The sequence below is a fragment of the Tachyglossus aculeatus genome, chromosome 7 (genome assembly GCF_015852505.1).
Source record: "Tachyglossus aculeatus isolate mTacAcu1 chromosome 7, mTacAcu1.pri, whole genome shotgun sequence".
Classification (NCBI taxonomy): domain Eukaryota; kingdom Metazoa; phylum Chordata; class Mammalia; order Monotremata; family Tachyglossidae; genus Tachyglossus; species Tachyglossus aculeatus.
In genome coordinates, this window is record NC_052072.1 from 49,739,057 (window position 1) to 49,766,710 (window position 27,654).

A 27,654-nucleotide genomic window follows, 5' to 3' on the forward strand; every position below is an offset into this window, starting at 1 on the left:
GGAGACAGAGAACAAAACCAAAAATACTAACAAAATAAAATAAATAGAATAGACATGTACAAATAAAATAAATAAATAGAGTAAAAAAAATATGTACAAGCATATATACATATATACAGGTGCTGTGGGGAAGGGAAGGAGGTAAGATGGGGGGATGGAGAGGGGGACGAGGGGGAGAGGAAGGAAGGGGCTCAGTCTGGGAAGGCCTCCTGGAGGAGGTGAGCTCTCAGCAGGGTATTTGTTAAAAGTATTTGTTGGTATTTGTTAAGCGCTTACTATGTGCCAGGCACTGTGCTAAGCGCTGGGGTGGATACAACCAAATCGGGTTGGACACAGTCCCCTGTCCCACGATGGGGGATGGAACTGTGATAACGCAGCAGGGAGAGGAAGTTAATTTGATTACGGATTGGATGCAGCACTGGGAAAAACACAATAGATGATAAGCAATCACAGAGCCTTCTTACCTTACTCTTCCTTCTCCTTTCCTCTTCTCCCTATTCTTCACTGATAGGCTTCCTTTTACATGACCCACTTAAGCGCTCAGTACACAGTAAGCACTCAATAAATACGATTGAATTAATGAATTGCCCAGCAACAGGGAATTGTATTCAGAACTGAGTAGATTTAAACATTTCCCCTCATGTGATGATTTAACCCCCCAGACTCATTCTACAGCAGGACTCCAGAAACAATTAATCAATGCTATTGATTGAATGCTTACTGTGTGCAGAGCACTGTACTAAGTGCCTATGAAAGCACAATACAATAGAGTTGGGAGGTGCAATCCCCGTCCAGAAAGAGCTTAAAGTCTACAATCCTGGAGATTTTCCTCTTCTAGTCTTTGAATCTTCTAGTCTCCCCCTTTCTCTCCACCATATACCTCACCCACAATCCCAGAAAGAAGAAACGGGAAAAGCGGCTTGCTTTACCCACTCTGATCTCTCCTGGAAAAATTCCCGGCACCTCTCGTACTCTGTAATTTAAATCTAAGAATCGCTCTGGCAGAAAAGTATCCCCACTCATAGAAATACACACCTCAGGCAACCTAGAGAGAAAAGCACAATCCTGTGAGGCTGTTTCCCCAGTAAATGAACCACAGGGCCACTGTATTCCACCATGAGCACGACTATCGGCAGTTTATTAAATTCTGTCATTCAGTATGGTATTGAACATCATTCATTTCGCCTTAGCGTCTCGGTGTAAAAGTGAATTTCAAAGGAAAATCACATTTCTTATGGAACACTTGTGTAATGTTCACAAAATACTACAGCAACGGGTTGAGCTGACACCTGCATGTTGAAAACTATACCCTTTAGCTGTTTGTTGGCTTCTCTGATGGAGTAGTGTTTAATTTGCAGATTTCGGAAGGATGCTGTTACAAAAAGTGGTGTACTTTACGCTAAAAGCAAATCCCAAAATGCTGATGATGACTCTTAACTACCTTCTAGTCCTTTCATTACAGGGAACTGTTACAAAATGCTTACAAAACGCTTCCTTATCTGCGAAGTACTTTGGGATTACATTATTAGTACTTCTTCCTAATACCCCATATGGAAGTCATTAATAATGATCCCCATTATGCCATTGAGGAAACTGAGGCATCGACAAGTGAGATAGCTTGCCCAGGATGTCACAGTGTTCATGGTTGGAAGGGGGTAAATCTCAGTCCAGTTTAGAAAAAAAAAACAACCAAAGGTTATGCCATTACTTAATGGCACAGATGGAACCTAAGTCATTTGCAAGTGAATAAGAAGGGCTGGTTAAATGAGCACTTTTTGTCCCAGTTCATCACCGGGAGACAAGGGAATTTGAAAATGAACTCAGGCGGACAAGAATTATCAAGTCATGGGACTACTTATTTACGGTGTTATTTATGTTGCCAACTTGTACTTTCCAAGCGCTTAGTACAGTGCTCTGCACACAGTAAGCACTCAATAAATACAATTGATGATGATGATGAGGGTGTCTGCTGTCGGTAACAGCTATCTGAGAACACCACTTTCTTCCTCTTTGCCAGCCTGCCTGCGCTCAGTCAGTAAGTAAGCAGTCAATCGTATTGACTGAGCGCTTCCTGTGTGCACTGCACTGTGCTAAGCACTTGGGAGAGCACATGTACTTCCCAAGCGCTTAGTACGGTGCTCCGCACACAGTAAGCGCTCAACAAATATGATTGAATGAATGAATATGACATATTCCCTGCCCAAAACGAGCTTAACAGTTTGGAGGGGGAATTATCAGAGCTCTGTCCTGAAGCCCCAGGCCAGCATGCGGTGGAAGGCCAGGAAAGGATCAATAATTGTGGTATTTGTTAAGCATTGTAGCAAGCACTGTACTAAAAAATGGGATAAATACAGCATAATCCAGTCAGATAGAATCCCTGCCCCACATGGAAGGGGAACAGGTATTTTACAGAAGAGGAAACTGAGGCAGACAGATTCTCTGCGACCTCTAGGAGGAGGCAGGTTCTGCTTTGCCCTACATAGATTCGGGGCAAAAATCCTCTCAACTCTTGCCAGATGCAAGTACAATTAATAATAACAATGATGATTGTGGTATTTGTTAAGCGCTTATTATGTGCCAGGCACTGAGCTAAGCGCAGGGATGGATGCGAGCAAATCAGGTTGTACACAGTCCCTGTCCTACATGGGGCTCACAGTCTTAATGCCCATTTGTCAGATAAGGTGACTGAGGTCCAGAGAAGTTCAGTGACTTGTCCAAGGTCACACAGCAGACAAGCGGCAGAACCGGAATTAGAACCCAGATCCTTCTGAATCCCAGGCCCATGCTCTATCCTCTAGGCCACGCTGCTTCCCCAGTGAGTCGGTGGTTAAGGCAGAAAAAATAACTCACAGCATCTGACGTCCTCAGTCCTTTATTTTGTCTACTGGGCCACGGAACCCATCAATCAAAGAAGTCTAAATCTAGAGGTGTGGGACGCAGCGTGGTTGCCAAGAGAAGGGATCCCTGCCATGCCATTAAATAGGGCTGCAGGAAGGGGAACAAGAAAGTGAATTCTGGAAGGCTGTCAACTTCGTATTATTACCTGAGAAATACCTCAGGAGGCAGGGCCAGATTCTCCAGACCATCCCTCTGACAATTCCTTTCAGGAATCCCTCAATGCCATAAATCAGGGAGGAACAGCACCCACCCCATTACTGTTATGTGCCTTGACATCTCTTGCAGACACTCATATTTGTATGGAGCTCCTTTCACTGGAGCTCCTGGGAGCTTTCTCCGGTATTCACTATAAAAGAACAAATGAAGGGAAATCAAACTTTAGGAAGAGAAAAAAAAATTATTCCAAGTTACCATTATCACTTGCTGTTGCCCTGAGTGCCTCGGGCCACAACAGAAGCCTTTACGGTCAGGAGTGAAAACCCAGGAGGAAGTAAAGAAAGGGGTGGGAGGTGAGGGAAAACATTCCATATTTCAAAACCAAAGAAAGGGATAACAAAGACCTTGTAACTTACTCTCCTCTACTTTCTCTAGCCTGGGATTTAAAAGAAAAAATCTGTTCTCCCACCACAGCTGAATTTTCAAGAAAGAGGTTCTATTTATCAAAGATTAACCACACCACAGTGATTTGTCTTAACGCACGGTATAGTTCTGTGCCATGACAAAGCAACAATTAATGTTAAACATGAGCTGGCTAAGGGCCTACACATGGACCATTGATGGAAAAGCTAATTTTAAGGACCAACAACCTTGAACGGATCTTCTATCCCTATCCACTGGCCAAGAAAATCTATCTGGCAAGGATTGCCATGATGCTTCTGGGTTTTTAGGGCACTGGGAGCCGCGTCCTTGGCCACGATCTTGTCTGCTGATTCTTCACATCACCAGCCTGCCTGAGAGAGGGCTTTCGGGATGAAGGTGTGCGAACCGTCCCAGGGTCCAGATGGGAAAGATATTCCTATACGATGTGTAGCTGATAGCACAGGACTTATTGAATACACCAGAGATGTTCTCCTAAACGGAGAGAAAAATAAGCATTGTAAAGTCAGGACCCAAGGAACCACTTAATGTCCAAGGTAGAAATCGATCACCTCACCTAACACTTACTATTATTACTACTATTAATAATAGCAATAATAATAGTATCTGTTAAGCACTAACGATGGGCTAAGTACTGTTCTAAGTACTGAGGTAGATACAAGTTAATCAGGTTGGGTATAGTTCCTGTCCCACATGGGGCTCAGGGTCTAAGAAAAATTTAATCTGGCCTTCCCAGACTGAGCCCCTTCCTTCCTCTCCCCCTCGTCCCCCTCTCCATCCCCCCATCTTACCTCCTTCCCTTCCCCACAGCGCCTGTATAAATGTATATATGTTTGTACATATTTATTACTTTATTTATTTATTTATTTTACTTGTACATATCTATTCATTTTATTTTGTTAGTATGTTTGGTTTTGTTCTCTGTCTCCCCCTTTTAGACTGTGAGCCCACTGTTGGGTAGGGACTATCTCTATATGTTGCCAACTTGTACTTCCCAAGCGCTTAGTACAGTGCTCTGCACACAGTAAGCGCTCAATAAATACAGATTGATTGATTGATTGATTAAAAGTGAGGTAACTGAGGCACAGAGAAGTTAAATGACTTGCCTGAGTTCGCTTAGCAGACACACGGCAGAGCGGGGATTAGAACTCAGGGCTCTGACTCCAGGCTCATACTCTTTCTACTAGGCCATACTGCTTCTCATAATACAATCACCGTTTTGAAAGGAAAGTAGAAGAATTGTAGAAAAACAAAGTAGCTCCCTCTCCTTTGTCCCTAAGCAGAGCACTATCTTAATCTGCCAAAGGTCTGAGAGGGACAAAAATGTACACCTTGATGAACCTCGGGAAAGGTTTAACAGACTATAAGTATCCCAATCAATGGTTTCCCTTCTTCATCACTGGGACCAGTTGCCTGAATGAGCAAAGAAGCTAATCAGTTATAAAAGCTAAGGTCTGATTTCTGGGGAACCGAGGACTGAGCCCCTACCTTCCTCTCCCCCTCGTCCCCCTCTCCATCCCCCCCATCTTACCTCCTTCCCTTCCCCACAGCACCTGTATATATGTATATATGTTTGTACATATTTATTACTCTATTTATTCATTTATTTTATTTGTACATATCTATTCTATTTATTTTATTTTGTTAGTATGTTTGGTTTTGTTCTCTATCTCCCCCTTCTAGACTGTGAGCCCACTGTTGGGTAGGGACTGTCTCTGTATGTTGCCAATTTGTACTTCCCAAGCGCTTAGTACAGTGATCTGCACATAGTAAGCGCTCAATAAATACGATTGATGATGATGATGATGATGGTCTCAGAAGCCAGCTAGGTGGTGACAAGATAGCAGACAGCCATCCGTATAAAGCCCGGCCCTTGGTGACCCAAGGAACCACTTAAGACCTCACACCCGCAATTGGAGCTGAAATTGAATGACTTTTTAGACTGTGAGCCCACTGTTGGGTAGGGACTGTCTCTATATGTTGCCAACTTGTACTTCCCAAGCGCTTAGTACAGTGCTCTGCACACAGTAAGCGCTCAATAAATACGATTGATGACGATGAATGAAAACTTCTGATTGCACACCTGAATATCTTATCTTCACGAGACCTGGCCGTGAAAACAAATTAACCTGAATAAAAATGAATAATAATGACAGTAACTATTCAGTTCGTTAAGCGTTTCTTATGTGTGAAGTATAATACAGGGGTAAATACGAGATAGTCAGGTTGGAGTAATAAATATGTATATGTTTGTACGTATTTATTACTCTATTTATTTATTCATTTTACTTGTACATATCTATTCTATTTATTTTATTTTGTTAATATGTTTGGTTTTGTTCTCTGTCTCCCCCTTTTAGACTGTGAGCCCACTGTTGGGTAGGGACTGTCTCTATGTGTTGCCAACTTGTACTTCCCAAGCGCTTAGTACAGTGCTCTGCACACAGTAAGCGCTCAATAAATATGATTGATGATGATCTTATTTTGTTAATATGTTTGGTTTTGTTCTCTGTCTCCCCCTTCTAGACTGTGAGCCCACTGTTGGGTAGGGACTGTCTCTATATAATAATAATAATAATAATAATAATAATAATGGCATTTATTAAGCACTTACTATGTGCAAAGCACTGTTCTAAGTGCTGGGGAGGTTACAAGGTGACCAGGTTGCCCCACGGAGGGGGGCTCACAGTCTTAATCCCCATTTTACAGATGAGGTAACTGAGGAACAGAGAAGTTAAGTGACTTGCCCAAAGTAACACAGCCGACAAGTGGCGGAGTCAGAATTTGAACCCGTGACCTCTGACTCCAAAGTCCGTGCTCTTTCCCACTGAGCCATGCTGCTTCTCGCCTGATCTGATAGCAGGACAGACATGATTGAGGTATGGTGAGTGGGTTAGTATTAGAAGAGCAAAGTTTGTGGGTTGGGTTAAAAGAGCCAAGTTAGCTCTCTTCCTCCCTTCAAGGCCCCACTGAGAGCTCACCTCCTCCAGGAGGCCTTCCAACTTGTACTTCCCAAGCGCTTAGTACAGTGCTCTGCACACAGTAAGCGCTCAATAAATACGATTGATTGATTGATTGGACACAGTTCATGTCCTAGATGGGGCTCACAGTCTAATAGGAGGAAGAACGTGTATTTCATCCCCATTTTGCAGATGAGGAAACCGACATCTAGCGAAGTTAAGTGATTTGTCCAAGGTCACACAGCCAGTCAGTGACAGAGCAGGGATTAGGGCCAGGAAAACTCCGAAACAAATTCATATTTGGTAAGACGTAGTGAATCATGAAAACTTAGGGGTACGTCTTCTGGAAGCTTATTTGTGTTCAAACCCTCCAGCAAGGGAAATGGAAAAGAGTGGCATTAGGTGCGTTGTTTTAATAAGACAAATATACACACAATAGTTTTTTTTAAAAGCTTGAAATATCTGTGGGAAACACCATCTCCACTTCAGTGAGATCTAGTGGAAAGAGCACGGGCCTGGGAGAAGCAGTGTGGCTCAGTGGAAAGAGCACGGGCTTGGGAGTCAGAGGTCATGGGTTCGAATCCCGGCTCCGCCAATTGTCAGCTGTGTGACTTTGGGCAAGTCACTTCACTTCTCTGTGCCTGTTACCTCATCTGTAAAATGGGGATGACGACTGTGAACCCCACGTGGGACAATCCTTATATCCTCCCCACCGCTTAGAACAGTGCTTTGTACATAGTAAGCACTCAACAAATGCCATCATTATTATTATTATTATTATTACTGGGAGTCAGAAGGACCTGGGTTCTAATGCCAGCTTCGCTACTTGTCTGCTGTGTGATCTTGGGCAAGTCAATTCACTTCTCTGTGCCTCAGTTCCCTCATCTGTAAAATGGGGATTAAGGCTGTGAGCCCCACGTGGGACAATCCGGTCACCTTATATCCTCCCCAGTGCTTAGAACAGTGTTTTGCACATAGTAAGCGCTCAACAAATGCCATCATCATTATTATTATTATTATTATTGGGAGTCAGAAGGACCTGGGTTCTAATGACAGCTTTGCTACTTGTCTGCTGTGTGATCTTGGGCAAGTCAATTCACTTCTCCGTGCCTAAGTTCCCTCATCTGTAAAATGGGGATTAAGGCTGTGAGCCCCACGTGGGACAATCCGGTCACCTTATATCCTCCTCAGCGCTTAGAACAGTGCTTTGCACATAGTAAGCACTCAACAAATGCCATCATCATTATTATTATTATTATTATTATTGTTGGGAGTCAGAAGGACCTGGGTTCTAATGCCAGCTTCGCTACTTGTCTGCTGTGTGATCTTGGGCAAGTCAATTCACTTCTCTGTGCCTAAATTCCCTCATCTGTAAAATGGGAATTAAGGCTGTGAGCCCCATGTGGGACAATCCGATCACCTTATGTCCTCCCCAGCGCTTAGAACAGTCAGTGCTTTGCACACTGTGAGCGCTCAACAAATGCCATCATCATTATTATTATTATTATTATTATTATTATTATTATTGGGAGTCAGAAGGACCTGGGTTCTAATGCCAGCTTTGCTACTTGTCTGCTGTGTGATCTTGGGCAAGTCAATTCACTTCTCCGTGCCTAAGTTCCCTCATCTGTAAAATGGGGATTGAGGGACACGGACTGTCTCCAACGTGATTAGCTTGTATCTATCCCAGAGTTTAACAGAGTTCCTGCCACATCGTGCTTGACAAATTTCATTAGGAAAAATAAAAAAACCACGAGCCTGAGAGTCAGAGGCCCTGGGTTCTTATCCTGACCCCACCACTTCTCTGCAGTGTGACCTGCAGCAAGTCCCTTCATTTCTCCGGGACTCGGTTACCTCACCTGTAGAATTGGAATTTAGACTGTAATCCCCATGTGGGACATTTACTGCATCCAACCTGATTATCTGGTGTCTGCTCCAGTGTTTAGCTCAGTGCCTGGCACAGAGTAAGTGCTTAACTTCAGAAGCTCGATCCTGAGAACTCTCACCTGGGGCCAGTCACCATTGGATAGCTGCTTGTCAAGTAAACATTTGACGCCCCTTTCCAGAACCCCAACAGCAGGATACCTAAAGAGAAGAAGAGAAAAAAGTAAAGCCATTTGGAAATAAATTGACTAAAATGCCCAGTGGCAGCTATGAGGTTCACAAGACACTCAACCTCTCCTAGAATAAAAATATCGTCTACCCATCACGGGCCTCTCAATGGGCACCTGAGGATGCTGGGATCAATCAATCGTATTTATTGAGCGCTTACTGTGTGCAGAGCACTGTACTAAGCGCTTGGGAAGTACAAGTTGGCAACATACAGAGACAGTCCCTACCCAACAGTGGGCTCACGCTCTAGAAGATAATAATAATAATGATAATTGTGGTATTTGTTAAGCATCTATTCTATTTATTTTATTTTGTTAGTATGTTTGGTTTTGTTCTCTGTCTCCCCCTTTTAGACTGTGAGCCCACTGTTGGGTAGGGACTGTCTCTATATGTTGCCAATCTGTACTTCCCAAGCGCTTAGTACAGTGCTCTGCACATAGTAAGCGCTCAATAAATACGATTGATGATGATGATCTACTATGTGCCACAAACCGTATAAAGTGCTGGGATGGATACGAGCCGATTGGGTTGGACACGGTTACCGTCCCACATGGGGCTCCCGGCCCCAATCCCCATTTTACAGATGAGGAAACTGAGGCACAGAGAAGTGAAGTGACTTGCCCGAGGGCAGAGAGCAGACAAGCGGTGGGGCCGGGTTTAGAACCCAGGTCCGCCTGACACCCAGGCCGGGGCTGTATCCACTAGGCCCCGCTGCTTGTCCTTGGGCTGCTGCTGTTGTGTCTGCACAATGGGTCTATCTTACCTGACAGCCATGAGGCCTAGCAGGGCCCAGCAGGTGTTGTGGATCTGGGATTTGGCGCTCTGCACGTATCGCCGCTGCTCGCAGGACTCAAAATCCTCTCCCCAGCCTCCATCCTCCATCTGCATGGACAGCAGGAAGTCACAGGCCTGGCTCACCTCCTCGCACGCGGCCCTGCACGAGAGGCGCACCAACTGAAACGACATCTCGGACACAAGGGCGCTGCAACAACCACAGCGGGGTTTAGTGTTTCTACAAGCCCAGATTCGCTGGAGGCAGAACGGGCAAGGGGATCACCGGCCTCACTTCCTCTAATCGATGTTCTATAAATAAAGGCACATCTCCTCCAAGGGATCTCCCCCTTTTAGACTGTGAGCCCGCTGTTGGGTAGGGACTGTCTCTATATGTTGCCAACTTGGACTTCCCAAGCGCTTACTACAGTGCTCTGCACACAGTAAGCGCTCAATAAATACAATTGACTGATTGATTGATTGATTCCCTGACGAGGCCTTCACTTCCTCTTCTCCCACTCCCTTGTGGGTCCCCCTTGGAACTTGGATTTAGACTGTGAGCCCGCTGTTGGGTAGGGACTGTCTCTATATGTTGCCAACCTGTACTTCCCAAGCGCTTAGTACAGTGCTCTGCACACAGTAAGCGCTCAATAAATACGATTGATTGATTGATTGATTCCCTGACGAGGCCCTCACTTCCTCTTCTCCCACTCCCTTGTGGGTCCCCCTTGGAACTTGGATTTAGATTTTGAGCCCGCTGTGGGCAGGGACTGTCTCTATCTGTTGCTGAAGTGTACTTCCAAGCGCTTAGCACAGTGCTCTAGAAGTCCCCCTTCTAGACTGTGAGCCCACTGTCGGGTAGGGACCGTCTCTATATGTTGCCAACCAGTACTTCCCAAGCGCTTAGTACAGTGCTCTGCACACAGTAAGCGCTCAATAAATACGATTGAATGAATGAATGAATGAATGAATGAATGAATGCATTCACCCCTCCCTTAGCCCCACCGCAGAGAAGCAGTAGGGCCTAGAGGATAGAGCACAGGCCTGGGAGCCAGAAGGACCTGAGTTCTAATCCTAGCTCCACCACGTCTGCTGTGTGATCTTGGGTAAGTCACTTAACTACTCTGTGCCTCAGTTACCTCACCCATAAAATGGAAATTAAGAGCATGAGCCCCACGTAGGGCAGGGACTGTGTACAACTTGATCAACTTGTATTTACTCCAGGGCTTAAAACAGTGCTTAGCACATAGTAAGTGCTTAAGAGTGCCATAAATTATTATTATTATGTACATATCCATAATTTATTTATGTATATTGAAGTCTTCCCAATCAAACTGTAAGTTCACTGTAGGCGGGGAACGTGTCTCCCAATTCTGTTACATCGTACTCTCTCCAGCACTTAGTATAGCACTCTGCCCACAGTAAGCACTCAATAAATAGGACTGATGGACAAAATGTAACCAACCAGGAGTATGAGAGAGGGCCCCGCCAACTTTTTGGCCAAACTGGCTCCTATTTGGATCGCAAAAGAACTGCACCTCAGGTAACTTTCAGGTCCAGACCAGGCAGTGCTGCATACGGTGTCCCCCCGGCTCCAGGGTTAGAGAATTTCTCACTTACCCACCATTGTAGGTCTGCTGCATGCAGGCAAACGCTTCCAGCCCAAACCAGGTTCCATAGGTGAAGCAAACCCCCCAGGAGCTGATGGAGGAAGCGAGAGAGACGAAGAGAAGTCTCACTTAACCAGAACCGCGGTCCCAAAGCAAACCCTGATAAGCCCGCCGTGCCTCGACATAAGCTGTGTGCAGACAATAGGTCTGTTTATTGTTATACTGTACTCTCCCAGGCGCTTAGCCCAAAATAAGCACTCAATAAACACGACACTGAATGACATGACACACAACTCGGTTTGCCCACTAATGGGAGACTTCTCAGGCTGAAGGTTACCTCATCTTGGCGTACATCAGGAACAGACGTGTGTTTCTATTTGTGCTAGTCCACAGGCTTCCTAAGTCAATCGATCGATCGTATTTATTGAGCGCTTACTGTGTGCAGAGCACTGTACTAAGCTCTTGGGAAGTACAAGTTGGCAACATATAGAGACGGTCCCTACCCAACAGCGGGCTCACAGTCTAGAAGTCAAAGGGCCTTTTTTGCAGTTCAAGGCAACTGCAACACCAAGTCTTGGTTTTACATGGGAGAATCCCCAGGAAACCTCATTCCTGTTTGTATATTGCTAGGGACTGCACAGTCATATTAAAAATAGAGATCTCCTCCCAAAAGCCACATGACAAACACCCGTCGCGGCGTATGCACACAAAAGGGGAATTATTTTCTAAGACGGTCAAAATACCCACCACATATGAGAAGTTGGGCCATCTTGGAAAGAAAAGAAACAGTCTTTCAAGTAGGAATTTATCTAGTAGGTTGGAGTGGTGGTACTAGTAATCCCCTGGACTAGGCAGGACCATGACTGCTAATTCTGTTGTACTGCACCTCCCAAGTGTTTAGTAGAGTGCTCTGCACATAGCACTCAATAAATATGATGGACCGATTGATAGGCACATTGAAAGATCACAGCAGCGCCAACACCTGTGCTATATTACACTCTATTTTACATGAAAAGAGGCCACACAGCTAGAAGCAGTGTGACCTAGTGCATAAACCATTGGCTTGGGAGTCAGAAGGACCCGAGTTCTAATCATGCCTCCCCAACCTGTCTGTTGTGCGACCTTGGGTAAGGCACTTCTGTGGGCCTCGTTACCTCATCCGTAAAATGGGGATTAAAACCGTGAGCCCTATTTGGGACAGGGACTGTGTCAACCTGATGATGTCTGTCTCCTCCTGCCTAGACTGTGAGCTCACCGTGGGCAGGGAATGTCATTGTTTATTATTGTATCGTACATTCCCAAGTGCTTAGTAAGTGCTGAATAAATACGACGGAATGAATGAACGAATGAATCTCCCCCAGTGCTTAGTACAGTGCCCGGCACCCGGGCTGAACAAAAACCGCTTAACAAAAATACCATAGCTAGACTGTGCCTGAGTAATTGGACGAGGTGTAAAAGAATGATATACTTACCCTTCCCAAGATCCATCGGTCCTCTGTACTTGTCGGCAATAATTCAATCCTTCCTGAAGAGTTTCCCTAGACAAAGAGATGATTTTGCCCAAGGCAGTTTGAAAGCACTCGTTTGCCCCCTGGTTTCAAGCTACTTTACGTGTCTTCATATTCCTGCCTAAGAAAGGAGGGATCCCTTTAGGGGATCTGAATAGCTTGGGCAAAAGCCTGGATTAGTGGAAAAGAACGTGGATTTGGGAATCTTAGAGACCCGGGCTATCGTCCCAGCTCTACGGTAATTCTCTTTGCCTCCGTTTCATCATTGGTAAAATGGAGAAAATAATACCCATTTCACACAGGGATGCTGCGAAGACAAAACAGTGCTCAGGAAAAGAAGACTGCCATACAAATCCAAAGTAAAAGGACGCTGTGGTCATCAAAAAGCCCCCACTCTCCTTTAATAATGAGGAGAATTTGGCATATTTCCACTCAACGGTTATTCCCTTCCCTTGAAGAACAATCCCTTGATGGTGTTACAAGAGTGAAATACAGCAGTGAATTCTCAATCTTGTTATCTCGATGTGCTTCCCTTTTAAAAGAACCAACTAGACACGGCTTAAAGGTCACATTCAATTTCTTGGTAGCGCCAAGTCTGATCGGGAGAGGCCACTTTGAAATGCCTTTCTAGAAAAGACAAGCTATTTTAAGGGGCGAAGTGAAGTTAGGGTTGGGCAAGTACACGGCAGTCGGCTCACCGAAGGGCGGTTCCATTCTCAGATACGTTTTTCGGATTTCCCGTTTCCGTGAAAATTGCCCAGAAGTGAAAACGTGTAATGGTTCATCTTATCAAGGTGATCTGTGATCATTACCTAATCCGCTCCTCCCCACCACCATTTCAAAACAGAAGATGTATGGGAAGCTTGAGCAATTCAGCCCTGGCTTCACAGTGAGTCAGAGGCGGAGACTGGTTTAGTACAGTGCTCTGCACACAGTAAGCGCTCAATAAATACAATTGATTGATTGGAACCGGCTGCTCTCTTGCAGGTGCCGTGCTCCACAGATAATAATAATAATAATGGTGGCATTTGTTAAGTGCTTACTATGTGCAAAAGCACTGTTCTAAGCACTGGGGAGGTTACAAGCTGATCAGGTTGTCCCACGGGGGGCTCACAGTCTTCATCCCCATTTTCCCTATGAGATAACTGAGGCCCAGAGAAGTGAAGTGACTTGCCCAAAGTCACACAGCTGACGTGGCGGAGCCGGGATTTGAACCCATGACCTCTGACGCCAAAGCCCGGGCTCTTTCCACTGAGCCACGCTGCTTCTCAATGTGGATGCCCACTGCCAGCCCCAAATCGGGGCAGGGGGAGGCCCAAAAGGTCCGTGCGCACTAAGCTGGGCTTCCCCGCGACTTCTGCGATAGTTCGCGGCTCAGTGGGAAGAGCCCGGGCTTTGGAGTCAGGGGTCACGGGTTCGAATCCCGGCTCCGCCACATGTCTGCTGTGTGACCTTGGGCAAGCCACTTCACTTCTCTGAGCCTCAGTTCCCTCGTCGGTAAAATGGGGATGAAGACTGTGAGCCCCACGTGGGACAACTTGATCACCTGGTATCCCCCCCCCCAGAGCTTAGAACAGTGCTCTGCACATAGTAAGCGCTTAACAAATGCCATTATTATTATTATTATTATTATTAGTTGTGTGCCCAGTGGGTATAGCACGGGCTTGGGCGTCAGAGGACCCGGGATCTAATCCAGCCCTGCCGCTTGCCTGCTGTGTGCGCTTGGGCAGATCGCTGAACTTCTCTGTGCCTCACCTGCAAAATGGAGGTTCAATACCTTTTTCTCCTCCTACTAGTAAGCCCCCTCCATGGGACTCGATTCTCTTGTATCTAGTACAGTGCTTGACAGATTGTAAGCGCTTAAAATACCACAGTAGCCATCGTTCTCACTTGATCTCCTGGGCTCGATGCTCAGGGAACCGCTGGTGGAAATGCTTCAGGGCCTGCATCACCGCCGACGTGCACTCCACGTAGGTGTAGTCTATCATGATGTCACCTGGGAAAGAGAAGAGATTGAGGCGGTCCTGGGGTTAGGCACCGAGGAGCTATGTGGGAGAATCGCGGTCGGTCAATCAATCAATCAATCGTATTTATTGAGCGCTTACTGTGTGCAGAGCACTGTAGTAAGCGCTTGGGAAGTACAAGTTGGAAACATATAGAGACGGTCCCTACCCAACAGTGGGCTCACAGTCTAAAAAGTGGGCTCACGGTCACGTCCAGACCTAAACCACATTGGCCACAGGCCAACCGCTCTGTGAACTGTTTGATGGTGGCCCTTCAATCAATCAATCAATCAATCGTATTTATTGAGCGCTTACTGTGTGCAGAGCACTGTACTAAGAGCTTGGGAAGTACAAGTTGGAAACATATAGAGACAGTCCCTACCCAACAGTGGGCTCACAGTCTAAAAAGTGGGCTCGCGGTTACGTCCAGACCTAAACCACATTGGCCACAGGCCAGCCGCTCTGTGAACTGTCTGATGGTGGCCCTTCAATCAATCAATCAATCAATCAATCGTATTTATTGAGCGCTTACTGTGTGCAGAGCACTGTACTAAGTGCTTGGGAAGTACAAGTTGGCAACGTATAGAGACAGTCCCTACCCAACGGTGGGCTCACAGTCTAGAAGGGGGAGACAGAGAACAAAACCAAACATACTAACAAAATAAAATAAATAGAATAGATAGGTACAAGTAAAATAGAGTAATAAATCTGTACAAACATATATACATATATACAGGTGTTGTGGGGAAGGGAAGGAGGTAAGATGGGGGGACGGAGGGAGGAGAGGAAGGAAGGGGCTCAGTCTGGGAAGGCCTCCTGGAGGAGGTGAGCTCTCAGAAATCAATCAATCAATCGTATTTATTGAGCGCTTACTGTGTGCAGAGCACTGTACTAAGCGCTTGGGAAGTACAAGTTGGCAACATATAGAGACAGTCCCTACCCAACAGTGGGCTCACAGTCTCAAAGGGGGAGACAGAGAACAAAACCAAACGTACTAACAAAATAAAATAGAATAGATATGTACAAGTAAAATAGAGTAATAAATATGTACAAACTTATATACATATATACAGGTGCTGTGGGGAAGGAAAGGAGGTAAGATGGGGGGATGGAGGGGGGAGAGGAAGGAAGGGGCTCAGTCTGGGAAGGCCTCCTGGAGGAGGTGAGCTCTCAGTAATCAATCAATCGTATTTATTGAGCGCTTACTGTGTGCAGAGCACTGTACTAAGCGCTTGGGAAGTACAAGTTGGCAACATACAGAGACAGTCCCTACCCAACAGTGGGCTCACAGTCTAGAAGGGGGAGACAGACAACAAAACCAAACATACTAACAAAATAAAATAAATAGAATACATATGTACAAGTAAAATAAATAAATAAATAGAGTAATAAATATGTACAAACATATATACATATACACAGGTGCCTTCAACTTGGAGGAATCACGCTAGAGAATCTCGGCAGTTTCTAGCTCAGTGCTCCCTGTCAAGTCAGGTCCTGGGGTGGTTTCCGCTGCCTTTCCCCCCCCCCCGGTTCTCGGCAGTTCTCCCCCAGGTGGATTCATTCATTCATTCAATCGTATTTATTGAGCGTTTACTGTGTGCAGAGCACTGGACTAAGCGCTTGGCAACATATAGAGACGGTCCCTACCCGACAGTGGGCTCACAGTCTAGAACTGAGAGAGATAGAAGAATCAGGCGGGGAAGCAGCGTGGCTCAGCAAGAAGAGCCAGGCCTTTGGAGTCAGAGGTCATGGGTTCAAATTCCGGCTCTGCCACTTGTCAGCTGTGTGACTTTGGGCAAGTCACTAAACTTCTCTGGGCCTCAGTTACCTCATTGGCAAAATGGGGATCAAGACTGGGAGCCCCACGTGGACAACCTGATCACCCTGTAACTCTGTTAGACTGTGAGCCCGCTGTTGGGTAGGGACTGTCTCTATATGTTGCCAACTTGTACTTCCCAAGCGCTTAGTACAGTGCTCTGCATACAGTAAGCGCTCAATAAATACGATTGATTGATTGATTGATTGATTGATTGATTGTAACCTCCCCAGCATGAAGCAGTGTGGCCTAGTGGACAGAGCATGGGCCTGGGAGCGAGAAGGATGAGGGCTCTGATCCCGGCTCTGCCACTTGTCTGCTGTGTGACCATGGGCGAGTCACTTCACTTCTCTGGGCCTCAGATACCCCATCTGTAAAATGGGAATGTCACTGCGAGCCTCAGTCTACATGTTTTGTTGTGTTGTCTGTCTCCCCCTACTAGACTGTGAGCCCGTTGTTGGGTAGGGACTGTATATGTGGCCGACTTGTACTTCCCAAGCGCTTAGTACAGTGCTCTGCACACAGTAAGCGCTCAATAAATATGACTGAATGAATGAATGCCCAACCTGATTTTCTAGTATGTGCTTAGTACAGTGCTCGGCACATAGCAAGCACTTGATACATACCATTAAAAAAGGGTTTAGCGATCAGCGTGTGAGTACCTATTCCTATAGACTGACTAAAGTGCTTAAAACAGTGATCCGCACATAGTAAGTGCTCAATAAATATGAGTGATTGATTAAAGCGTTCAGATTCTGGACTTAAATCCTCCCACCATTATACTCTGTGTTCCTGCCAAATGGCTCAGTATTGGGAATACAGATCAGTCATTTCCGAGACAGAAAATGACTTCACCCAAAACACTACAACAAACTGGCGGCACAGCAAGTTTCAAAACCAGGGTTTTACGCTCGTGCCTCGTTTTCCACCCCCCCACAGACATCATGGCTTTGACGAGGTAGTTTCCCACTTCAATCTGATCCTTGCTCTGAGCTCGACCAGTAGTATTTATTCATTCATTCAATCGTATTTATTGAGCGCTTACTGGGTGCAGAGCACTGTACTGAGCTTTTGGAAAGTACAATTCAGCAACAGAGAGGGACAATCCCTACCCAACAATGGGCCCACAGTCTAGAATTACTGAGTGCTTACTGAACGCAGAGTACTGTAATAATAATAATACTGATGGCACTTACTAAGCGCTGACTATGTGCAAAGCACTGTTCTAAGCGCCGGGGAGGTTACAGGGTGATCAGGTTGCCCCACGGGGGGCTCACAGTCTTCATCCCCAATTTGCAGAAGAGGGAACTGAGGCACAGAGAAGTGAAGTGACTCGCTTCGTTCACACTGGGTAAGGATGCGTCCTACCGAATCTTAAATCCACCCACCGTCAGTTAAGCAGAGCGGTTAATGACCTCTGCAAGGAGTTTTTAGACTGTGAGCCCACTGTTGGGTAGGGACTGTCTCTATATGTTGCCAACTTGGTACTTCCCAAGCGCTTAGTACAGTGCTCTGCGCACAGTAAGCGCTCAATAAATACGACTGATTGATTGAGTGAGTTTGGTTTATATGACTTAACTGGAAGGAGGGGGAAATGAGGTGCTCTGAGAGGAGAGGGGGTGACTGAGGAACAAGGCCGCCTTCTGAGTTTTATCACCAGCACGGTGACTTCCTTTGTCAGAAGGAAGACAGCGCTTCGACAATGAACGCCTCCGATTAAAATCACCGGGTTAATGACCGGCTGACGGTCCTTACCAAATACCTCCGAGGGGTTTAGGAGCTCCAGCAGCCGACCCCCACGCTTGGTCTCATAGGTGGCGAATCCTCCGTCAGAATTCCTCATGCTCAGCAGCTACACAAAGGCAGAGGAGGAAACAGCGAGAGCTGAACAAGTCCGTTAATAATGACAATAATGATGGTATTTGTTAAGCGTTTACTATGTGTGAAGCACTGTTCTAAGCGCTGGGGGGATACAAGGTGATCAGGTTGCCCCACGTGGGGCTCACAGCCTTAATCCCCATTTTACAGATGAGGGAACTGAGGCACAGAGAGGTTAAGTGGCTTGCCCAAGGTCACACAGCCGACAAGGGGCAGAGCCAGGATTCGAACCCATGACCTCTGACTTCCAAGCCCACGCTCTTTTCACTGAGCCACGCTGCTTCACTAGTGATTCACCGGCAAGATATGCTGTCGGCTTGTGACGGCAGCCTGAAAATGTCCCAGACTGAGCAAGGCTATGCCAAAGGGGCATCGTCCATTAAAGCCAGGCCCCAATCAATCAATCAATCAATCGTATTTATTGAGCGCTTACTGTGTGCTAAGCACTGTACTAAGCGCTTGGGAAGTACAAGTTGGCAACATATAGAGACAGCTGCATAGGGAAGGTGTCTATCAACTCTGTTGGGCTGTTATAGTGCACTCTCCCAAACACTTAGTACAGTGCTCTGCACACAGTGATTGTTCAATAAATACCATTAACTGATTGATTCCAGACAAGATCTCAGGTCTCAATCAAGATCAACTGAGTCTTCCATCTGGATCGGTGGGTAATAATAATAATAACAACTGTGGTATTTGTTAAGCGCTTATGGGCTAACCATTGTACTAAGCATTGGAATAGATACAAGAAAATCAGGTCCCACATGGGGGTCACATTCTAACTAAAAAGGAGAACAGCCATTAAACCTCCCTTTTGCAGAGGAGGGAATTGAGGCACAGAGAATCAATCAATCAATCGTACTTATTGAGCGCTTACTGTGTGCAGAGCACTGTACTAAGCGCTTGGGAAGTACAAGTTGGCAACACATAGAGACGGTCCCTACCCAACCGTGGGCTCACAGTCTGGAAGGGGGAGACAGAGAACAAAGCAAAACATATTGACAAAATAAAATAAATAGAATAGATAATAGAGAAGTTAAGCGACTGGCACAAGGTCTTCCAGCAGATGGAAGCCACGATTAAAACCCAGGTCCTCTGACACCCAGGCCTGTGTTCTTTCCAGTCTGCTTCTCTGTACTCAGCCTTCTCTCTGATCTCCCATCCTCGTGTCTCTCCCCACTTCAATCCACACTTCACGCCGCTGCCCGGATTGTCTTTGTCCAGAAACGCTCTGGGCATGTTACTCCCCTCCTCAACAATCTCCAGTGGCTACCAATCAACCTGCACATCAGGCAGAGACTCCTCACCCTGGGCTTCAAGGCTGTCCATCCCCTCGCCCCCTCCTACCTCACCTCCCTTCTCTCCTTCTCCAGCCCAGCCCGCACCCTCCGCTCCTCTGCCGCTAATCTCCTCATTGTGCCTCGTTCTCGCCTGTCCCGCCGTCGACCCCCGGCCCAAGTCATCCCCCAGGCCTGGAATGGCCTCCCTCTGCCCATCCGCCAAGCTCGCTCTCTTCCTCCCTTCAAGGCCCTGCTGAGAGCTCACCTCCTCCAGGAGGCCTTCCCACACTGAGCCCCTTCCTTCCTCTCCCCCTCGTCCCCCTCTCCATCCCCCCATCTTACCGCCTTCCCTTCCCCACAGCACCTGTAGATATGTATATATGTTTCTACATATTTATTACTCTATTTATCTTATACATATCTATTCTATTTATTTTATTTTGTCAGTATGTTTGGTTTTGTTCTCTGTCTCCCCCTTCTAGACTGTGAGCCCGCTGTTGGGTAGGGACTGTCTCTATGTGTTGCTGACTTGTACTTCCCAAGGGCTTAGTACAGTGCTCTGCACACAGTAAGCGCTCAATAAATATGATTGATTGTAAAGATGGTAATCGTGCCTCTAGACCGTAAGCTCGCTGTGGACAGGGAATGTGTCTGTTATCGTATCAATAAATACGACTGAATGAAGACTGCACAGAAGCATTGATCCTAATGCTACTGAGGTGTACGGTGCCATTCTCACTCTCTCGACCCTCCCGGCCACGTTCCTACTGGGGCGCGGAGGGCAACAAGGAAATAAGTGGGCAGGGGTGTAGCACAGTGTGAAGTACCTGTGCGGCCTTAGCCTACTTTAGCCAGCTACAGGCAGAACTGGGATGAGAATCCCAAGCCTGATTCCCACAGCTGTGCTATTTCCACTGGAGTGAGAGCAGGGCTAATCCAAGCTTTCCGAATGCCCCTAAGGAAGCCAAGCAGGTGACAGAAAGGTTGAGGTGAAACCTCTCTTGACCCTGAAGATACCTGTTAATCAATCAATCAATCAATCAATCGTATTTATTGAGCGCTTACTGTGTGCAGAGCACTGTACGAAGCGCTTGGGAAGTACAAGTTGGCAACATAGAGAGACGATCCCTACCCAACAGTGGGCTCACAGTCTAGAAGGGGGAGACAGAGAACAAAACATATTAACAAAATAAAATAAATAGAATATGTACAAGTAAAATAAATAAATAGAGTAATAAATACGTACAAACATATATACATATATACAGGTGCTGTGGGGAAGGGAAGGAGGTAAGGCGGGGGGGTGGAAAGGGGGAGGAGGGGGAGAGGAAGGAGAGGGCTCAGTCTGGTTAGGCCCGAAGGTGGAAGTTTAGACTGTGAGCCCACTGTTGGGTAGGGACTGTCTCTATATGTTGCCAATTTGTACTTCCCAAGCGCTTAGTACAGTGCTCTGCACATAGTAAGCGCTCAATAAATACGATTGATGATGATGATGAAGTTTGCCTATTTAATCAATTAATCAGTAGTACTTATTGAGTGCTTACTAGGTGCAGAGCACTGTACGAAGCCCTTGGGAGAGCATACCAGAATTAACAGACATGTTCCCTACCCATAATGAGCTTGCAGTCTAGAGGGGAGCCAGACATTAAGATAAGTAATGTATAATATAGAGAAGCACCATGGCTCAATGGAAAGAGCACGGGCTTTGGAGTCAGAGGTCATGGGTTCAAATCCCGGCTCCGCCAACTGTCAGCTGTGTGACTTTGGGCAAGTCACTTAACCAATCAATCAATCAATCGTATTTATTGAGCGCTTACTGTGTGCAGAGCACTGTACTAAGCGCTTGGGAAGTACAAGTTGGCAACATAGAGAGACAGTCCCTACCCAACAGTGGGCTCACCGTCTTCTCTGTGCCTCAGTTACCTCATCTGTAGAATGGGGATTAAGACTGTGAGCCCCCCAGTGGGACAACCTGATCACCTTGTAACCTCCCCAGCGCTTAGAACAGTGCTTTGCACATAGTAAGTGCTTACTAAATGCCATCATTAAGTGCGGCATATTAGGGGTGGGGTGAATATCAAATGTCCAAAAGTCACAGATCTACGCGCAAAGACGACGCAGAAGGGAGAGCGAGATGGGGCTTATTCTTGCTTTGAAGTTAGAGAGGGTGGTGATCTGCCCTATGTGGGAGGGGAGGGAGTCCCAGGCTAGGGGGGAGGGTGTGGGAAAGGGGTCGGCGATGAGATAGACATGATCGGGGCACATCGAGTGCGCTGGAGCTACAGGTGTGCGGGTTGGGCTGTGGTAGGAGAAACCAGGAAGGTGAGGAAAGATGGGGCGAGCCGATGGAGAGCTTCAAGGCCAATGGTAAGGAGTTTCCTTTTGATGAGGAGGATCAAAGGATGGCACTACAGACTGTAAAGGAAACTCTCTGGCACAGCCAAACACACAATTCAAAGAATGTGCTTCTAGCTCCAGCTATTCTGCCACTACGGCAGCGTTTCCTGGAACCAGAAGAAACGGGAAGAGGGTCCTCAAGCCCTTACCACGTTGACAGCGTCCCATAGTCTCTCCTCGGGAATGTGGTCGGTGATGAAAGGACACTTCTCCTGCAGCAACATGGCGGCCTTCAGGCCCTCGGCTGTGCAGTCCGCAACGATCCAGCCGCAATCCCGAGTGCTGAAGGGGAATCCCCCCTTAAAAATAAAAAAAAAAGAGCTCTTTAGAGGATGAGAAAAGATGGAGAAGACTCCTCTTCAGGCTCCGCAGTGTTCGATGAGGCGGAGTAGCTCTCCCCTCCCCTATCCCTCCCTCACCACCCGAACACCGACAAACGGTGGCCTGGGCCTTGTTGGTTAAAAATCCAGGACAAACGGTTAACGTGAATCATCGTGATTCCGCCCAAGGGAACAAGGTTTGGGTCAGCTCATAAAACGCACCATTTCCAATCAAGATACTGTAGCTCGGGAAACTATATATCTCTATATATAGTATATATTTATATATACTATATATATAGTATAGTGTATATATATAGTATATAGTATAGTATATATATAAATATATACTATATATATAGTATAGTATATATAGTATATAGTATAGTATAGTATATACTATGTATAGTATATAGTATATATATGGTATATATTTATATATAGTAAATATTTATATTTATACAAATATAAATAAATATATTTATTTATTTAATTAGATGACTGTCTCCCCCTCTAGACTGTGAGCTCGTTGTGGGCAGGAATGTGTCTGTTTGTTGTTATATTGTACTCTCCCAAGTACTTAGTACAGTGCTTTGCACACAGTAAGTGCTCGATAAATATGACCGGCTGAATGAATGAGGCACGAAAGGATTTCTTTTCCCATAGTCCCTCAAGTACTTGTGGGACTCAAGCAGGAATGGAATACAGGTAGACACCCTAGCTTATAATTTTTCAATTCAATCGTATTTATTGAGCGCTTACTGTGTGCAGAGCACTGTACTAAGCGCTTGGGAAGCACAAGTTGGCAACATATAGAGACGGTCCCTACCCAACAGCGGGCTCACAGTCTAGAAGGGGGAGACAACAAAACAAAACATACAAACCAAATAAAATAAATATGTACAAGTAAAACACATAAATAGAGTAATAAATATATACAAACATATATACAGGTGCTGTGGGGAGGCGAAGGAGGTAAGGCGGGGGGGATGGGGAGGGGAGGGAGCTTTAATTCCCTCTATCAAGGTTTCCGCACCTAGAGAGAGCTCCCTTAGCGTAGTGATGTGTTTCATAATGTCCATTCCCAAAGAACACTAATTGCGACTTCTGTAGGTTCTGCCCACTCTGGTGTCAATCAATCAGATTCATTAAGTGCTTACTGCATGCACGGCAACTGTACTAAGCGCTTGGCAGAGTACAGTACCACCGAGTGTGGATACTAAATTCTGGCACCTAATTGATAAATTAACTGTGGTATTTGTTAAGCGCTTGCTAGGTGCCAAGCAATTTACTAAGCCCTGGGGTAGACACAAGACAATCAGGTTAGACGGATGTTGTCTGACAATGGGCTCACAGTCTACGTGGAAAGAAGAACAGGTATTTAATCTCTACTTTTCAGTGGAGGAAACTGAGTCCCAGAAAAGTAGAGTGAGTTGGCTGAGGTCACGCGGCCTTTGAGTGGTGGAACTGGAATTAGTATCCGTGCCCTCTAACTTCCAGGCCCGTTTCCTTTCCTGTAGGCCACGCTCCTTCCCTGGGGGCAGGAGCAATCAATCGATCGTATTTATTGAGCGCTTACTGTGTGCAGAGCACTGTACTAGCCTGCATGCATACCCGAGAAGGGGGCACACGAGCCATTTGAGGTACCTGTCCTGTCAGGCACATCCAAGCTCATTTCCTCCAGGAGGTGAAGGTCCTTCTGGCTTCCAGCAGCTGCCCCGGATTCCTACACTGCCACACTCTCCCTGCTTCTCTCCCTCAGTCAACACAGGGTATTTACTGAGCCCTGGCTGCGTGCAGAGCACTGTACTAAGCGCTGGGAGAGTACAACGTAACAGAGTTGGTAGGCGTGTTCCCTGCCCACAGTGAACTTACTACAGTCAACTCCCGTTGTTGGGTAGGGACCCTCTCTATGTGTTGCCGACTTCCCAAGAGCTTAGTACAGTGCTCTGCACACAGTCAGTGCTCAATAAATACGGCTGAATGAATGAATGAGAACTAAATTCCACAGGAATTGAGGGAGGGACGAGAATGGTCTCTACCCTGGCAGACAGATCATGCTCACAAACAGGTCAGGCTACAGGACAGCTTGAAGTAAAGACTGCCCTAAGAGACGGTCCTTCAGAGATCATTCTAGAAGCCACCTCTGAGCAGCATGTTCAGTCACTGGGGAGGCCAGGCCCAACTTCTTGGGACCGAAAAAAAGGAACCAAAACAGTTCTCGGAAGATAAAATAAAACCGATGAAATAAGGTACATCCAAGTCAGGTTTCTGAAAGCTTCTGTTGCACACCTGTCTCATACTGTACTGTACTAAACGCTTGGGAAGCACTCGTAACCCTCGGGAGGTGACCGGGCGAGCAGACAGCTTTCCTACCTCTACTGCTCTGTCTGAACTCACTTCTCCGAGTCATTTTTCCTATCTGGGTCACCACCTTTTTTTTTTAAGAGAAGCAGCGTGGCTCAGTGGAAAGAGCCTGGGCTTTGGAGTCAGAGGTCATGGGTTCAAATCCTGGCTCTGCCAATAGCCAGCTGTGTGACTTTGGACAAGTCACTTAACTTCTCTGGGTCTCAATTACCTCATCTGTAAAATGGGGATTAAGACTGTGAGCCCCCCCTGGGACAACCTGATCACCTTGTCACCTCCCCAGCGCTTAGAACAGTGCTTTGCACATAGTAAGCACTTAATAAATGCTATCATTATTATTATTATACCTTGTTCATCTGGCGATAGTACTTCTGGTAGTCAGGAGGATTATCTGGGACCTAGGTAAAAAAACAAATTTCTTTAGAAGAGGTTACCTTGTCTTAAATGATGCCGCAACAGATAACGCAACAGTACCGCAAGCCACAGAAACAAAGGAGCTGCACCAGAGACGATCGTTCTAGACTTCGGTAAAGTTTTTTGATTCTATTTCACGGGGCGGCCTAATAGATAAGCTGGGAGAGGATGGCCTTGGCCACACTACTGTCGGTGCCGGCAGAGCTGGCTCAAGAACCACGCATCTAGCGGGCTGAGGATCAACCCCGGAAAGGGATTTCGGTGGGGCACGAGGAGGAATCCCTTCATTATCAGCCGGATAAAACACTGGTATATGCTACCAAGAGGTACGGTGTCTCTCTTTCTGGTATTTGGAGATGATGATGATGGTATTTGTTAAATGCTTACTATGTGCCAAGCACTGTTCTAAGCACTTGTTAGTAAGTACTATGTGTCAAGCACTGTGCTTGAAGTGCTGGGGTAGTAACAAGTTCATCAGGGCAGATACAGTTCCCATCCCACACAGAGCTCTAAATAGGAGGTGTGTCGGGTATGGAATCCCTATTTTCCGATGAGAGAACTGGAGGCAGAGGCAGGATTAGAACCCGGGTTCTCTAACTCTCAGGCCCGTGCTCTTTCCACTAATAATGTTGGTATTTGTTACGAGCTTACTATGAGCCAGGCACTGTTCTAAGCGCTGAGGGGGATACAAGGTAATCAAGGTTGTCCCCCGTGGGGCTCACAGCCTTAATCTCCATTTTACAGATGAGGGAACTGAGGCCCGGAGAAGTGACTTGCCCAAAGTCACACAGCTGACAAGTGGCGGAGCCGGGATTCGAACCCATGACCTCTGACTCCCAAGCCCGGGCTCTTTCCACTGAGCCACGCTGCTTCTTAGCGGTCTTTCCAGCGTGGTCTTTCGGTAAAGTTTTTTGATTCTATTTCACGGGGCGTCCTAATAGATAAGCTGGGAGAGTATGGCCTTGGCCACACTTTACTAGACCACACTGCTTCTTAAGCATCCAAGGATGGTCTCGTTTTTCGTGTATTATTCATGTGTGTGCCTGAAGGCAGGGAGATGGACCAGCTGCCTTCTTGAAGTCCCTTCCATATCTCAGATTCTGCAATTCTGAGAGGCAAAGCAGCTCGGTGTCTCAGCCGAAAGGCAGCGAAAAGAGCTTCTCTCAAAACCATTCCCACAACTTTACAAGTTCCCTCTCAAAATGCCTCTCTTTTCCTTTCAACAGTTGAGGTGTTCCCTGAGGGAATGCCGGAACGGCAGCCAACACAGCAATGCCTTCAGAATTTGCTCCTAAAGAGACACTAAGCCTGAGGTGGTAAGCGTGGTTCTTACCTGGGAAATTTTAAGATAGTCATATGCAAGCTTCAGACAAGAAAATAGTTCAGGTCTGTCTTGAGCACCAGCCTAGAAAGGAGGAGAAGAAAAGGAAAAAATGAAGGATAAAAAGGAATAACGTTCTGTGTTATTTTCAATCATATTTATTGAGCTCTTACTGTGTGCCAAACATTGTACTTTGTGCTTGAGAGAGTACAATATAGAGTTGGTAGATATGTTCCCTGCTCACAAAACGTTCTGTGTTTGTTATTTTCAATCAATCAATCATATTTATTGACCTCTTACTGTGTGCCAAACATTGTACTTTGTGCTTGAGAGAGTACAATATAGAGTTGGTAGATATGTTCCCTGCTCACAAAACGTTCTGTGTTTGTTATTTTCAATCAATCAATCATACTTATTGAGCTCTTACTGTGTGCCAAACATTGTACTTTGTGCTTGAGAGAGTACAATATAGAGTTGGTAGATATGTTCCCTGCTCACAAGGAGCTTACAGAAATTACTCACAGTGCAGCACTCCAATTGTTATACGGCTATATCAGGCAGATATAAAATTTTGATCAATAAACCAATCGTATTTATTGAGTGTTTACTCTGTGCAGAGCACTGTACTGAGCATTTGGGAGAGTGCAATACAACCGAGTTGGTAGACACGATCCCTGTTCAGACAAGGACCTTACGGTCTACGAGGGGGAGACAGACATTAAAATAAATTATAGATAATAAGAGGGCATATGAATATTTCCATAAGTACTTTGGTGCTGGGGTGAGTGTCAAATTCATTCAATCGTATTTATTGAGTGCTTACTGTGTGCAGAGCACTGTCAAAGTGCTTAAGGGGGACATAGCCAAGTGCATAGTTAATGCAGAGGGGAGAGCAGATGGGACATTTAAAATATTTAAAAAACTCACTGAAAATCTTTTAGCCATTCTTTCATAAGGAAGATTCACAGCACAAAAGGGCTATGTTTTGGAAAGAGCCAAGTGAGAATAAAAAAAGCAAAATACCTCAAGGAAAGCTTGGATGGCAAATGCTGTATCCCAGAGCTGGGAGCCATTAGTTCCCTAGACAGGAATAAAGATAATGATTTATGCACCGAGCCAAAAAGATGGGAAGAACAAGAGTACCAGTTACGGCTAACAGAGGGGATATTGTTTAAAATTCTGACAGTTCCTGCAGAGTGATGCATTCTAACACTGACCCACTATCAGCCATTTTTCTTTCTGGTAACTCAGCATTAAAGCTTTTTTATTTCCGTCGAAACACACTGCATCCTGAGAAGAGTTTCGACTGAAAGAGATCGAGGAGGAAGTGATAATAAATGAAACTTAAAATTCCTCTGTTTTTAAGGACAAATATTCAGGCAGCTAAAATATCAGTGTC

General features: G+C 46.0%; 1 protein-coding gene across 1 annotated transcript in view; it reads right to left on the reverse strand.

Moving 5' to 3' along the window:
* Positions 1–2,856: 2,856 nt before the first annotated feature.
* LSS (lanosterol synthase) overlaps positions 2,857–27,654 on the reverse strand; it is a 59,966-nt gene continuing 35,168 nt past the window's right edge. Inside the window, exons 12-22 of the mRNA XM_038749520.1 lie at positions 27,279–27,335; positions 26,268–26,339; positions 24,868–24,918; positions 21,983–22,132; positions 18,034–18,130; positions 14,347–14,452; positions 12,421–12,486; positions 10,959–11,039; positions 9,331–9,501; positions 8,462–8,540; positions 2,857–3,969 (exon numbers count right to left, since the gene is read on the reverse strand). Of these exons, the coding sequence (XP_038605448.1) occupies positions 3,832–3,969; positions 8,462–8,540; positions 9,331–9,501; positions 10,959–11,039; positions 12,421–12,486; positions 14,347–14,452; positions 18,034–18,130; positions 21,983–22,132; positions 24,868–24,918; positions 26,268–26,339; positions 27,279–27,335 (1,068 nt within the window). The 3' untranslated portion in view covers positions 2,857–3,831. The remainder of the gene's footprint in view (positions 3,970–8,461; positions 8,541–9,330; positions 9,502–10,958; positions 11,040–12,420; positions 12,487–14,346; positions 14,453–18,033; positions 18,131–21,982; positions 22,133–24,867; positions 24,919–26,267; positions 26,340–27,278; positions 27,336–27,654) is intronic.